This window comes from Electrona antarctica (genome assembly GCF_951216825.1).
Source record: "Electrona antarctica genome assembly, chromosome: 4".
Classification (NCBI taxonomy): Eukaryota; Metazoa; Chordata; class Actinopteri; order Myctophiformes; family Myctophidae; genus Electrona; species Electrona antarctica.
Window position 1 is genome coordinate 18,890,328 of NC_136809.1, and position 16,068 is coordinate 18,906,395.

The 16,068-nt window shown below is 41.4% G+C and overlaps 1 protein-coding gene across 1 annotated transcript in view; it reads left to right on the plus strand.

Moving 5' to 3' along the window:
- Window positions 1-16,068, plus strand: part of stx8 (syntaxin 8) — an 81,662-nt gene that overhangs the window by 50,867 nt on the left and 14,727 nt on the right. The window contains exon 7 of the mRNA XM_079498767.1: window positions 14,013-14,114. Coding sequence (XP_079354893.1) covers window positions 14,013-14,114 — 102 coding nt within the window. The remainder of the gene's footprint in view (window positions 1-14,012; window positions 14,115-16,068) is intronic.

Sequence of the window (16,068 nt, forward strand, 5' to 3'; positions counted from 1 at the left end):
TTCATTGAGGCCAAGGGACACCATGTCCAACGTGTTGCAGGACGTAAGGGATTCATTGAGGCCAAGGGACACCATGTCCATCGTGTTGCAGGACGTAAGGGATTCATTGAGGCCAAGGGACACCATGTCCATCGTGTTGCAGGACGTAAGGGATTCATTGAGGCCAAGGGACACCATGTCCATCGTGTTGCAGGACGTAAGGGATTCATTGAGGCCAAGGGACACCATGTCCATCGTGTTGCAGCCAGGGACGTAAGGGATTCATTGAGGCCAAGGGACACCATGTCCATCGTGTTGCAGGACGTAAGGGATTCATTGAGGCCAAGGGACACCATGTCCATCGTGTTGCAGGACGTAAGGGATTCATTGAGGCCAAGGGACACCATGTCCATCGTGTTGCAGCCAGGGACGTAAGGGATTCATTGAGGCCAAGGGACACCATGTCCATCGTGTTGCAGGACGTAAGGGATTCATTGAGGCCAAGGGACACCATGCCCATCATGTTGCAGGACGTAAGGGATTCATTGAGGCCAAGGGACACCATGTCCAACGCAGGGACGTAAGGGATTCATTGAGGCCAAGGGACACCATGTCCATCGTGTTGCAGGACGTAAGGGATTCATTGAGGCCAAGGGACACCATGCCCATCATGTTGCAGGACGTAAGGGATTCATTGAGGCCAAGGGACACCATGTCCAACGGTGAGACTAATTTGTACACATGTGTCTGCGCACTTCAGAAGGCCAGATGTTAGGAGGCTAAATGGTGTAAATCCAGGGTTCATGCATGCACACACTCACATACATACACCCTCTCACACACAGGTTGGATGCTAGGAAGACTATAACAGATAATCGATAAGTTAATCAAATAATAAGTTATCCCTATTGTGGGCATGCCATTCCAATTCTTGAAAAGTAACAGTTTTGGACATTCCAGTGGTGTAATGTAACTAAGTACATTTACTTGTACAATTGGAGGTATTTACTTGTACTTACTCCACTACATCTTGGATCCACATATTGTACTTTTACTCCACTACACTTATTTGAAAAATGTAGTTACTAGCTACTTTGTAGATTTGTATTATTACTACAAAACATACATTGACCACTTCAACCATAAATACATTTCGGCCATTTTAAAATATGCGCATTGTGAGCTTATAGATCTGCTATTTTCAAAAGATTCGTATACATTTGAAAACTTGAAATGGAAATAAACTCTGCAAAATGAGTAGTTTTACTTTTACTTTAAGTACATGTTGATGTCAATATCTTTGTACTTTTACTCAAGTACATTTTGAATTATGGTCTTTTACTTGTAACGGAGTACTTCTACAGTATATACTATATTTGTACTTTTACTTTAATTTTTTTTTTTTACTTTTTCCACCACTGAAGGATTCCACCCAACAGCAGCAATATCTGATCTACTTTTTGCCTTCAAAAGCTGGTCTAAATATATTATAATGATCTTGATGCCTTGAGGTGAAATGTTGTTTATTATAATCCTATTGATGTGACACTTTGTAGGTGCAAATTATTTAGACAAAACAAGTGAATTGTTGTTGGATCTCGCTACCCAGCTCAAGTCAGTCACTATCAATCAACGACGCGTGACTATTTAAACAGAAAAAGAGAGCTCATTACGCACAAATAAACCGACAACTCAACTTATTTTATGACCGTGCTTTGGGGATAGTTAGTAGAAGAAAGTGTCTGTTTATTTTTCCTTTCTCCCTTCTTGTTAGATAGGCCAAACACATTTGCGGTGGTATTTCTTTACTTTCTTTTCTTTTACTAGATAGATAGAAATTGCACTTGTTTTGTTCTTTTACCCATTTTCTTGGCGTGCATTCCTGTACACTATAGGTTTGGCACTCGGTATATAAACTGGTAAAACTCTGAGGTTTTGAGTGAAACTCGCTAATCCTCACAGACCCTCTAGGAGCTTGTTTACAATAAGCAGCCAGGCAGAAGGGGGAAGAAAAAGAAAAGACAAGGGAGAAAGAAAAAAAAGAAAGCTTGCAGGACAGCGCAACTTCTTGTAAATACCATAATTGCCCCCGAGTTGTATCGTCAAGCGGAGTGCTTCGGTGCGCACCAAGCTAAGTTCCAGTTACGTTCAGAGCTGTGTGTGTTTTGTTTGGCAACCGAACCCTGGCCTGTATACACAGTCAGTCAGTCACACCAGGGCCAATTGGTAACAGTTGTGGGCTACCCCCCACCTGACTCCCCCCCCCCCCCCCCACACACACACACACACACATAAACACACACCCTCCACCTCCTACGACAGGGCATGCAACAAGTCTCTCTTCCTCTCTCCTTTCATGTCCCTGGGAGAAATCATCTCCTGAACGAGCACGCAAACAGAATTAGTCCTCCTCACCGAGTTGGTTTGTGTTCAAATCGGCGAGGGAAAACAAGCGGTTTTTCTCGCTCTCGCTCTCGCTCTCGCTCTCGCTCTCTCTCTCTCTCTCTCTCTCTCTCTTTCTCTGTATGCGTTGCCCGCTCTGGGAAGGAGTCCTAAAATAACACACAGATTTAATACGGCACATCCCCGAGCTGAGTTGGTCACTGTTTATGGTGGTGGTCCCCCCAGCCCCCCCCCCCCCCCCCCCCCCTCACACACACACACACAAACCACCACTGCTTTAGCCTCAATGAAGAGGAAGATGAGTCAGCATTTCACTCTTAGTGTAAAGAGGAATGGGTGAGGCTGTGTAGTAAAATGATGGTGCCGTAGAACCACACAAACACGGTGGGGAATGTGCCATGCTAAGGGCTTATATCTGGCTTTTGACCCTGCACGGTAATGCCACATCCTAAAGAACTCATCCTGCACGGTCCACCTAGAGCAGTGGTTCTCAAAGTCGGGTCTGCGGACCCCAGGGGTCCTTGAGGTGGTTCCCAGGGGTCCCCCTGCTGAATTACAGTAGGTAACACTTAGGACGTTTATACACGTCCTCTCAAATAAAACCGTGGGGTGCCTCAGACATGTATGCACATATTTAGGTCCTTTTTTAATGATATAAAACGTGATCACTGAAATCAATTTTTTGACAGCGGCTGTTGTTAGGCAATGCCTTGCTCAGTGCTTCACTTCCTTGTTTACGGGCCAACAATCTCCTTATTTAGGCTACTCTGAATCTACGTCTCTTTCCATGGTTTTGATCAGAGTGGCGATGTTCTGTCCTAATTTCTGACTTAACCAAGCATCTCGTTTGGAATATTAACACTCACAACCCAATGTGATGCAAACCTGTGTATATATATATATATATATATATAGCCTATATATATATATAATAGCCTACTTGTCTTATTAGCCATGCAGGGTTCATTCACTAGGCCTACTATAAAAACATACTCAACTGCTCCACCTGCTGGTTGATTTCGGAACTAATTGTGTGATATCTGCAAAGGGAAAAGGACAGCTAAATAGATTGGGACAAGCTCATTGGCACTCAACTGTACATCGACTATTTTCAAAAAGATCTCAGAATATTGTTTTGAAACATTTGAACAACATGGATCTTGTATTGAGGTCCCCTGGCACAAAATATTTTCAGATGGGAGTCCGCTGTCAAATCAATTTGGGGGTTCTTGACATGAAAAGATTGGTGCTGAACCCCTGACCTAGAGTATAGTCACCATCTGTAACACATGCACGCACACATGCACACACACACACACACACACACACACACAAACCATCTCTTTTTGCCTTCTTGAATGTCTCTTTCTTTCGCTTTGTTCTGTAAAAAACTTAATTGAAGCAAGTCGAGCAACGTACTGTACTTGTGCAAAGTGTCTGGCTGACGTTGTCCATGTTGTGTGTGGCCCTTTACAATTTCCTCCATTGTCCTTGTTCTCCGCTCGCCTTTTGTCGGCCTGGAAAATGTATTACAGCTTTGCAGTTGTGTAATGACCTTGGATCGGAATTGTTATGCTGGGCCCGAAGTTGAATCGGCCAATCCTCTAATTGCACTTTGAGGTGGGTCATCATCATCATCATCATCATCAGAGATCTGATGAGGGAGTGGAGCTGACGTGAGAAAGTCTGCTGCTGCAAGCAAGTTCTCATGCTCAGTCAAAACATTCTGTGTGTATGACTAGCTAGCCCATTTAGAACATACTGTGTGCACTGATGACTAGCTAGCCCGTTAAAACATACTGTGTGCACTGATGACTAGCTAGCCCGTTTAGGACATACTGTGTGCACTGATGACTAGCTAGCCCGTTTAGGACATAGGCCTACTGTGTGCACTGATGACTAGCTAGCCCGTTTAGGACATAGGCCTACTGTGTGCACTGATGACTAGCTAGCCCGTTTAGGACATAGGCCTACTGTGTGCACTGATGACTAGCTAGCCCGTTTAGGACATAGGCCTACTGTGTGCACTGATGACTAGCTAGCCCGTTTAGGACATAGGCCTACTGTGTGCACTGATGACTAGCTAGCCCGTTAGCTAGCCCATTTAGGACGGGATTTTACAGGGTTTTACCTTTCAAGACGGGAACCTATTTTGGGGTTCTTGTTGCTATGTACAGTAGGCCTATATAACAACACCATTTAAAAATATATATATAATTTTTGAATACATATTTGAAGTTTTTCCAGAAAACTTCAGGTCAGGATTTAGAAAGCGTTTTTAGAATCAGCCTGAATGGGCAAGAGAAGGAAATAATATAGTATTATTATTTCAAAACATTGTCAAAAATAATTCCCAATGAAACCAAACATTTTCATGAATTGAGAACAAATTCAATGATTTGTTAAGTCATTTTGTGAAGAAATCAAAGAAAAATCTAAGAAATTAGCCGATCTACAAGCTCACAAGGCTTGTAAAGCTTTGTAATTACAAATTGCACAGGGCAGATATGACTTATAACTTAATTAGAATATACAAAGAAATAATTTTAATAATTTTTACTTCCCAAGAAATGTACAAAATAGCAGATCAACAAGCTTACAACACGTCACTTTTGAAAATGTATGGACATGGAAAGGATTGACGATTATGACAAAAAATAATTGCGATTAGGAGTTTATGTAATAATTGTGACAGGCCGAGGTCTAGTCACGCAACAACATGCTACATCTGCATTTTTTGCTTTTTTTCCTCCGCACGACAATGTCGTGCGACGCAGTATGACTCGGTCTCAACATGCTAGTCCTCAGAAAGCAGGCTGGCCACCATGTCGTGCGACGCAGTATGACTCGGTCTCAACATGCTAGTCCTCAGAGAGCAGGCTGGCCACCAATGAAAGCTAATCACTGAGGTTGTTTACAGAAAGGCTGTGATTGTATTGGAGCAGCGATGGGACATTGAGACGGTACAGGGAGTGATGTCATGCAACGGACCAACATCTGTGTCCGATTGGCAGTGGTGGAAAAAGTACTCACATTTATTTTTAAGTAAAAGTATCAATACTGCAATATAGAAAAGTAAAAGTCCTCTAAATTTTCTCATTGTCTAAGCTCACAATGCGTCACATCACGACACATTGGCTGCTTTCACATGGACAACATTTATTCTGAATGAATGAATGAATTCCGAACAGCAGGATAAAAATGCTCACTTACACCTCAATTGGAATAGAATATCCCATTCTGGGATTCATTCGGGTTTGGAGGGGTGGTATATACCTGTATACCGTTTGAATCTGGATTCGATTTACCATATAAACACTTTATTCCGAACACTTTCATTTTTGGAACGCACGATGTCCATGCAGTGATGTAACGCGTAAACAGGAAGAAACAACCTCGACCACCATAGAATTATTTTTTCGACCACCAGCAGCACAACACAATGAAACAACAAGACCGTGCACGCTTCTAAACAACAATACCGTGCACGCTTCTAAACAACAATACCGTGCATGCTTCTAAAGAACAATACCGTGCACGCTTCTAAACAACAATACCGTGCACGCTTCTAAACAACAATACCGTTCACGCTTCTAAACAACAATACCGTGCACGCTTCTAAACAACAATACCATGCACGCTTCTAAACAACAATACCGTGCACGCTTCTAAACAACAATACCGTGCACGCTTCTAAACAACAATACCGTGCACGCTTCTAAACAACAAGGCAGGCGCCATCTAATTAGTCCGATGGCTCGTTATTCCAACATTACTAACCCTAACCCTAGAGTTAGGGTTAGTAACCCTATACTAGGGCTGGGGTTAGAGTCTTAACCGGCCACGTATGTCAGACTAACGGGATGTCGGACTAATGCGCAGTCCTCGCTCCGGCTGGGCCGGCCAGTCTGTTTACTTTATGTAGCGAACTAGTGTGCTAACATTGACTAGCCTAACTTTATAATTCATTTACATAAAGAATGACTTTATAGTTGACAACAAGACGGTTGTGAAATCAGCTGCTCAGCACGGGCACTCGCTGGCCTGGCGGCTCGCTAGGGAATTCTGAAATTAAATTTGAAAATGGATGATGAACATACGGTCATTATGTCCCAATTGATTCCAAATGGTCTGGTCACAGTAGAATCACAATATATATTTATATTTAATGTAAATGTACTAGATTTTTAGGTTTCAGATTTCAAGGTGTGTGAACAAACCGCTTTCTCTGTTTCTGTCTCTCTCCCGACCAACAACACTATTGTGTTTTTCACAAAACCAAACGGTGGAAGACAATGGGAACATAATCTTGGAACGAACGAGAGTTTTGGGAATTGACTTGTGCTTTTCATTTTTCATTTGTACAGTGAAAGCAAATTATGGGGGGGAACTACAGCTGAGTTCTGTCATTATTTATTATTATTATAAGGAAAGACTTTTCGTGGAAAGGTTTCCGTGTGTGTTTTGATGCTGATCTCCTTTCCAATATACGTCGAGGTGTGCAGTGGGATTTAGGGTCAACCACACATTATTATTGCAATATATATTCTTGCCTGACAGTGAGTCCCTTTTGGTTTGATTCTGGGCCGGTCAGACCATTTGCTGCATGTCACTTCCCTGCTTTTTCTCCTTGTCGTATCCCTCTCTTTATTTTAGTCCGAATATGAATACAGGGGTGCTTTCAGATTCTGACTTGCCCTTTGTTGTACCCAGTGAAACAGTCTTAGGTCCCATATCTACACTCTCTAGCTCTTCTGATAAATAACTTATAATTATTATTATTATTATGTTATAATAATAACAAACTGTATTTTAACAGTGAATCTCTGGGGTTCACTGTTGCGTTGTTGAGTTGAGTTGTACATGTGTTATATTGTAACATGGACACAGCACTGCGTTTTTATTTAACCTTGAGTGAGTCTACATTAAAATGCAGGCTTTTGCAGGCTTTTTCACATTGGCCAGAAAAGCGTATAGCTTAATTCATGCATTCAGTAACCGACAAGTGCATTAGAAATCTTTGTCCCACAATTTCTTAAAAATAAATAAATTTTATAATATATATATTTTATAATCCTTATTAGGTGCCCCTATCGAGATCCAATCCAACGGTAACTAGACGTGGATTATAAGTGTCTTCGGTGTCACTTAGAGTGCTGTACAAATAGACTGCCAAGACGCCGAATGAGATCATTCGTGTGTGTGTGTGTGTGTGTGTGTGTGTGTGTGTGTGTGTGTGTGTGTGTGTGTGTGTGTGTGTGTGTGTGTGTGTGTGTGTGTGTGTGTGTGTGTGTGTGTGTGTGTGTGTGTGTGTGTGTGTGTGTGTGTGTGTGTGTGTGTGTGTGAGCGCATGCATTTGTGTGTGTGTACATACAGTATGAGTATATATGTGCCTCCGTGTCTTAGCTCCCACACTGTGGCTTTGGAGGTTTATCCAGCGTAATAGCATTTTAAATAAACAACCTTTGCCTGAAACAGGCCCTGCATTGTGGTGTGGCTGATAGGCCCAACCCGAGCCAGAACCAACAGCTGTCATGCATCTCACCAAGGGTTACAATAGGAAATTGAGAATTATGACGTTAGAGAACTGTGACTTTTTTTTAAACGCAAGAGAACGAGGGAGCTGAACGTGTGTGTGTGTGTCAGTGCATTGTAAGATGGTCAGTGGTAAATGGTTGGTGATTTTGAACGCTTAGCAATTTGGCTTTTGTAGGGTTAGAAATGAATTTAAAAACTCATTAATTTATCGGTTTTAACTCCAAACAGTGCACAGTACACACTCCGAGTTCAAATGAACACTCAGGATTTTTACAGTGTATCTACTATCTCCACCCGCTTCCAATGTTATAAACCGATAATCACCGGTAGGTTACTTATCACTTGAATGCAATGGAGCCAGCAGGCTAGTCTGGAGCCATTAGGAAACACAGTGAAATGACTGCCATCGAAGCGAAAACATTGTGAAACTGACTTACGTGGTCGGTTAAGACTGAGGTTAGGGCTAGGGTTAGCGTGGTCGGTTAAGACTGAGGTTAGGGCTAGGGTTAGCGTGGTCGGTTAAGACTGAGGTTAGGGCTAGGGTTAGCGTTAGGGTTAGATTTAGGTTTAGGGTTAGTAGTCGGACGTCTCTGCACTTCCTAATTGCAGCCAGTAGGCTCAGGGGAGCCTGCTGGTGATTATCGCTTGATTTTCATTCCAATCCGCTAGTTTCTCAGTGGTTTCTCCTAGGCCGGGGTACGCAGAGGTACTACAGGGGGTACGTGAGAGAAAGTGGAAAATGGAAAACACTGGACACAGTTTAAAGTAAATTATGTGCTGTAGGATGATCGAATTTCAAGTCTGTCACTCCTTTTCTTGTTTGTAATGTTATATTCTTCAATATATTCTTCAAAAGGTGGGTTATCGTTCATTGGGCGGATACCTCAAGTAACCTCTCACAGTATGTCCAAAACAGCTACCTAAAAACAGATATACAAGCTCAAAACGCAGCATTTTGAGCTTGTAGTTCTGCTACTTTTGCTACTTTTGTATGACACTGTAGTATGGCAAATTAGGGCATTAATTTACCCCCCAAAAAGTTAATTTGGAGTTATGAGGAAAAGAAACTATGCTAGATATAATTTTCTCTTTTTCGTAGTGTATGTAGTCGCGTAAATTTCGCATACATTTAAGAAAATGTTTAAAGATAATACAGTTGATAAATATAAAATATCATTATAAACCTTTTATCATTTATTATTTCCTCCATGTGATTCGACCAAATGTCTTTCTTTGTTTTGTCTGTTGCATTGATGTTTTGATATTGTTTGTTTTGTCATTGCTTGTTTTTGTATAAAATAAGATAATTAGGGTAGGCACTATAAGCTACGGCTTCAGCCCTACACCTTTTCGGTCCAAATATTTTCTGTAAAGTTTGTTGTGATCAAAACCCTGTACATGATTTATAAACTCTTCATTCACCCAGAAATCAAGAAAAGGGGGGGCCCGCTGGCCAAGTGGTCCAGGCGCATGCCACATATAGGCTTTGGCCTGACAGCACGTTGCGTGTTCGAGTCCCGTTCATGACGACCTTTGCTGCGTGTCTCTCCCCTCCTCTCTCTCCCTCCCTCCTCCTCTCTCTCCCTCCCTCCTGTCTATCTTCACTTGATACTATCGATAAAGGCAGAAAAGCCAAAAACAAATCTTTAAAAAAAAAAGAAATCAAGAAAAGGGATGCTCGAGCACCCGAATTGTTTTGAGAACCACTGCAGTGTTGAATCAGCATACCGGACAAATCATCCAGTGTCTGTACCTCCGTTCTCTGCCAGTAAAATAAGGTTTCCTTCCCTGTAAATTGTTGCCTGATGCTTTGACGACGACGTGGGAGTCTCGGGAGACGCTGTGCATACGTACGCTCTCACGTCTCCCATCGCCGTGTCCCCCCTCCCTCACACTCTGGCCGTTCAAGATGACACATCTTCCTTCCCTCGTCCAAATTATCCTCACAAGCTTAATTATGTGATGTCAGCAGAAGGCAGACTCCCTCATCCTCTAGTGACTTCAGCAGTTAAGGAAACGCACGTTTTCCCGCTCATTTAGAAACATCTCAAACTAGGGCAAGAGACAGGTGTGTTTGAGAAGGCCTTTGGTGACCTTGAGCGCCAGTCACCCACGAGAGTACCTCCTCGCTGCCCTGTTGTTGGAGCGGGGAATTTAGACTTGGGAAGGATATATATATATATATTTTTTTTTTTTGCAATTTGCCTGAAAAATGCCTCACCACTTCACAGGAATCATGATAAAAAAAAGAAGAAAAAAAGAAGAAAAAAGAAAACAAACGTGTTCGCTCCCTGTGCAGGAAACTTGTTTGAGTTGGCATTCAACAGCAGGTCGGTAGATGATTGTGTAGCTTCCCATTCCTGTAACACATCCATTTACCTTTCATATGGAGTCTGTAAAGACTGCTCCTCTCTTCCAACACATCCATTTACCTTTCATATGGAGTCTGTAAAGACTGCTCCTCTCTTCCAACACATCCATTTACCTTTCATATGGAGTCTGTAAAGACTGCTCCTCCCATTCCTGTAACACATCCATTTACCTTTCATATGGAGTCTGTAAAGACTGCTCCTCTCTTCCAACACATCCATTTACCTTTCATATGGAGTCTGTAAAGACTGCTCCTCTCTTCCAACACATCCATTTACCTTTCATATGGAGTCTGTAAAGACTGCTCCTCTCTTCCAACACATCCATTTACCTTTCATATGGAGTCTGTAAAGACTGCTCCTCTCTTCCAACACATCCATTTACCTTTCATATGGAGTCTGTAAAGACTGCTCCTCTCTTCCAACACATCCATTTACCTTTCATATGGAGTCTGTAAAGACTGCTCCTCTCTTCCAACACATCCATTTACCTTTCATATGGAGTCTGTAAAGACTGCTCCTCCCATTCCTGTAACACATCCATTTACCTTTCATATGGAGTCTGTAAAGACTGCTCCTCTCTGTAACACATCCATTTACCTTTCATATGGAGTCTGTAAAGACTGCTCCTCTCTTCCAACACATCCATTTACCTTTCATATGGAGTCTGTAAAGACTGCTCCTCTCTTCCAACACATCCATTTACCTTTCATATGGAGTCTGTAAAGACTGCTCCTCTCTTCCAACACATCCATTTACCTTTCATATGGAGTCTGTAAAGACTGCTCCTCCCATTCCTGTAACACATCCATTTACCTTTCATATGGAGTCTGTAAAGACTGCTCCTCTCTTCCAACACATCCCTTTACCTTTCATATGGAGTCTGTAAAGACTGCTCCTCTCTTCCAACACATCCATTTACCTTTCATATGGAGTCTGTAAAGACTGCTCCTCCCATTCCTGTAACACATCCATTTACCTTTCATATGGAGTCTGTAAAGACTGCTCCTCTCTTCCTCTCGGCCTTGGCTTCTATTTTAATGATTTCTCTTTTTTTACGCCATTGTTCAGGTTTTTTTTTTTTTCTATTTTTGTATTATTATTTTGTAGTTATAGTAGGTTGCAGTGGTGTAAACCGAAAGTAACTAAGTACATTTACTTAAGTACTGTTCTTAAGTAAAATGTTGAGGTTTTTGTACTTTACTTTTACTTCTACTCCACTACATCTCAGAGGTCAAATATTGTACTTTTACTCCACTACATTTATTTGAAAACCTTAGTTACTAGTTACTTTGATTATTTATTACAAAACATACATTAAACACTTCAGCCCTATATACATTACGGCCTTTTGAAAATAAACGATCTCACAGTGTGTGGTGATGCGACACGTTGTGATATTGTAGATCTGCAATTTTCAAATGATTTTTTATAAAAAAAATTACAACTTGAAATGAAATTTGGTACTCTAAGTACATTTTGATACCAATACTTTTGTACTTTTACTCAAGTCAATTTTGAATTCCGGACTTTTACTTCTAACTTGAGTATTTCTATATTGCAGTATTGATACTTTTACTTAAGTAAACATTTTGAGTACTTTCACTGCTGGACAGGACCTATCATCAGGGCTACAGTAGAAAAAGAAACAAGCCACACATACTGTAAATTTATGTCTTCAGACACAAACACTAAAGACGAAATGGCCAATTTGAATTCTGTTTTGCAATAAAATACCTAATGTAGAATGGGTGTAATGAGGCGTGCTGTTTTCACCGTTTTTCCCATTTCACATGTTTATTCACAGCTGAAGTGGAGAGTGGGGCTTTGGAAAGGTAGCTTGACTGAAACAACCTTGCTTTCATATGTTTGGGTTGTTAGCTACTTGTAGTACAGTATGCATTATAGAAAATATATCATGAATAAATCATTGTCTTAGATCAGTGGTTTTCATCAGGGTCATCCCTATGTTCCCCAGGTTCTATGTTCCCCAAGACTAGATAGTTTAAGTAGCCTAGGCAGGCCTAAAGTTCAATGGATTGTTCAAAGACTGAGCTTAAATCAGAATTTGCTACTAAAAGTAACACTAAGACTAAGAACCTTTTTTGCATGGTGGGGAACATAGGTACGCTCCATTTTCATCTAGGGGTCCGGGGACCACCAGTGGTCCTTGAGGGGGTTCCAGGTGGTCCCCAGCTAAATGATGAAAGTTGGTAACCAAATGGACCCTTATAGATCTTGTCTATAGATCTGTCGAGAGTGTAAAATGAAACCAAGCAAAATTTGATCGTTTGCATGTTAGCTCTTCTATGGTACCAACATCAATACAGCATGGAAATCTGGACAAAATCTTATCCAACTAACAAAATACTCAGCCTATTTATGAAAAGGCTACTACAGTGATAGCCTTTCCATAGGGGAGTATCTTTTTATATTTTTACAAAAAGAATACAAACAGCCAAATGCTGTAATCATAAAACAGGGCTCTCGCCTTGCCCTAGCCCCTCCCACCCCTCACTGGGGACATTTCCGGGAGGTAATTCAAATTGGTAGAAATGTAATCTTTACAAATGATTTTTTCCCTGTATTTTCCTTTGTCTATGCAGTTTTTGTGTTTTCAATTATTTATTGCACTGCTGCCCCCTTGTAAACTTGCATTATTTTATATAGCTCTTATCAAATGTTTAATCTATGCTTTTTAATGACCTCTTCCATTAAGGAAAGGATTCCAAACAAGCCAGCTGGCTTCTTCCTTTTTCTCGTACAGTAACTTGTTTTGTTTGATATGTATTGTTTCTATTTTATATACAACGTGATAATTAACTAGTAGTAAATCACATAGTCTTCCACTTGGACGGTCTTCAAGTCAGGAACTCCTACTGAAGGATCCTGGCGTCAGTGACATGCACGTTGCACACACACACACACACACACACACACACACACACACACACTCTGTCTCTCCGCATCCATGTCTTTCATTCTCTCTCTCATTGTCTTCTTCCTTCTCTGTCTGTTTGGAAGTCACCCTGGAGGACTTATGTCTTGGCGGCCATTTAAACGCATGAAGAATAAGTCCTTGATTAGATCCAGGATGGATCCAGGAAGCAGTCGTACTCTCACACAATCTACCGCCATGTATTGCCACATTCTTATCTATTGTCTGAGTGAGAGGTTATTGGCTTGTCTGATGTCATTTCCAATTCCTGTAGCCGTGAGTGTGTGTGTGGTGGGGGGGGGGGGGGGGGGGGGAACTATGTTACGGACTGTTCTGAAGTCTAGGGGTTTACTGCCCGTAACATGTATGAAAGAACGACACCGTTCATAAAAGAGTATCTGTTTTAATACTCAACAACAAATAAGTTACAATAAATACAAAGTGGCTTAAGTGCATGACGAAACGTACAACAGAATGGCTCTATGAGCACCGAATGACTGGTTAGTTGAGCACTTACGTTTACAGCTTTGATGAATGAACGAATAAACAAAAGAAGGGTTGACGATGGCAGGACGAAAACACATCCCGATTGTTGTACGCATCGGGATGTGTTTTATACAACACAGATTTCGGAGGCAGTATAGAGACCAGGATTACTCCATGACACGGGGAGAACATGCAGACTCCACACAGAAAGGCCCTTTCGCCAACCCCACCTAGAGGGGGTTTAAGATAATATGACTGATGTAGCGACTGTTGACATCCTGGTCTCCTCTTTTCCTCAGAAATCATTGATGACCTGGCACACCTGGTGGACAAGACGGACGACAGGATTCGAGGAGAGACGAGGAGAGTTAAGCTGGTGGAGACCAAGTCGGCGTCATGTGGTACGAATTGCATTGCACCTTTTTAAAAGAGTGGCTTATATTGGGAATGCTACAAAAACGCTAAAATCTACACTAATTCTAGGCTTCATGGCGTGTGTAATTAAATAAGTCATGTCATGGCTGAACTAACTCCTTTAATCCTGGTCTGGTATGACAAACCTTGATGTTCTATAATAGCTTTATAGCTAGTGGGAAATCATGTCTCTACCAATCACATTCAGCATGTATGCTTTTTAGGGAGTGTTTATTTACCAGTTTGTTATGCAGTGGAGTCGATCATTTTGAAGGGAATCTACACGTGCACAGTCAAATCATCAGTGGTCAGTTAATTACCGATTACCACTGAGGATTTGAATATGAAGTGTGCTCATATCGTTCGGTCAATTCTCTATCTCAATCATGGGACACTGCACAGTTATTGTAATGAATGAAGATCAACAGAATGTGTACAGCAAGGGTGTGTCCAAACCTCTTTCAAAGGTGGCCATAATTTTGACAGAAAATATTAAAATACCCAAGGGCCAACTGCATCTCCTGACATAGTATACTGTACCTTCGGACCACAACAAAGTCACATACTGTACATATGCATTACATTGTATTTAACTATCATCAATATTTTATATCAGTGGTCTTTTGTGAGGTGTGTGCTGTGAAGAAAACACAAAAATCAATCATATCTTTTTTCAGCCTTATTTCACATTACCAAATGTAACGAGACATGCAAGGTCAAAAATAAAACATAAAGAAATAAAATAGCTTTCTTTGACCCCTTCAGAATGAGACAACAAGGAATCTTGACAAATTATCTGACTCTGGGAAGTGTCCAGGTTAATATAAAACTCCAATGTAGAAATGTCCCATACTGTTGGGGTAATACAATTCAGGTATGAAGCCGAGGGTTGTATAAAATCCGTCCCCAGGCTGCATTTGGCCCAGGGCCACACTTTGGACAGTCACTGTACAGCCTGCATTTGGCCCAGGGCCACACTTTGGACAGTCACTGTACAGCCTCAAGATGGAGGCAAACTGCCAGCAATGTGTTTCATCAACCAGCGTGGGGATATAATCATTACTTATCGCCGCCTTTAGCCATCATCACCAGAATGAACGGTGCTTAATGGAGCTGAAACGACGACAGTGATGGTGACAACAAGCACCTTTCTGGCACACAGTGTGAATGAATGGTGGGGTAACTCTGGCTATTTCTGTCCCGCACGCTGCTTACTCAGTCAGTTCCCTGATGGGCTTTTAGAACGTTTTCAGAGCTCACAACAGTGACAACACCCTCCCTGCCTTCCTCTCCGTCCCTGGACCTTTCAGAGGAACCCACAAAAGACCACGGGAGAGTTGTGGTCTCTCTCTCTCTCTCTCTCTCTCTCTCTCTCTCTCTCTCTCTCTCTCTCTCTCTCTCTCTTGGCTCAAGACTTTTTGTAGAATTAGTTGAGCAGTGGTGGGAAAAGTACTCACATTTCTTAAGTAAAAGTATCAATACTGCAATGTAGAAATGCTCTGTTACAAGTAAAAGTCCAGAATAATAAAAAATAAAAAAATACTAAAAGTACAAAAGTATTGGCATCAAAATGTACTTAAAGTGCCCAAAGTACTCATTGTGCAGAATGTCCTGTTTCACAAGTTTTCAGATGTGCTGTATAAAAAATATTATAGAACTACACACCCACAATACGTCGCATCGCGAGCTTGTAGATCGGCTATTTTGAAATGGTCGAAATGTAGGGCTGAAGTGGGTAATGTATGTTTCGTAATAATAATCAAAATCTACAAAGTAACTAGCAACTAAACGTTTTCAAATAATTGTAGTGGAGTAAAAGTACAAGATTTGTCTCTGAGATGTAGTGGAGTAGAAATAAAACTATCGAAAATTGGAAATGCTCCAGTAAAGTACTTAAGTAATAAGTACAGTACTGTAAATGTACGTACTGGTAACTTTTGA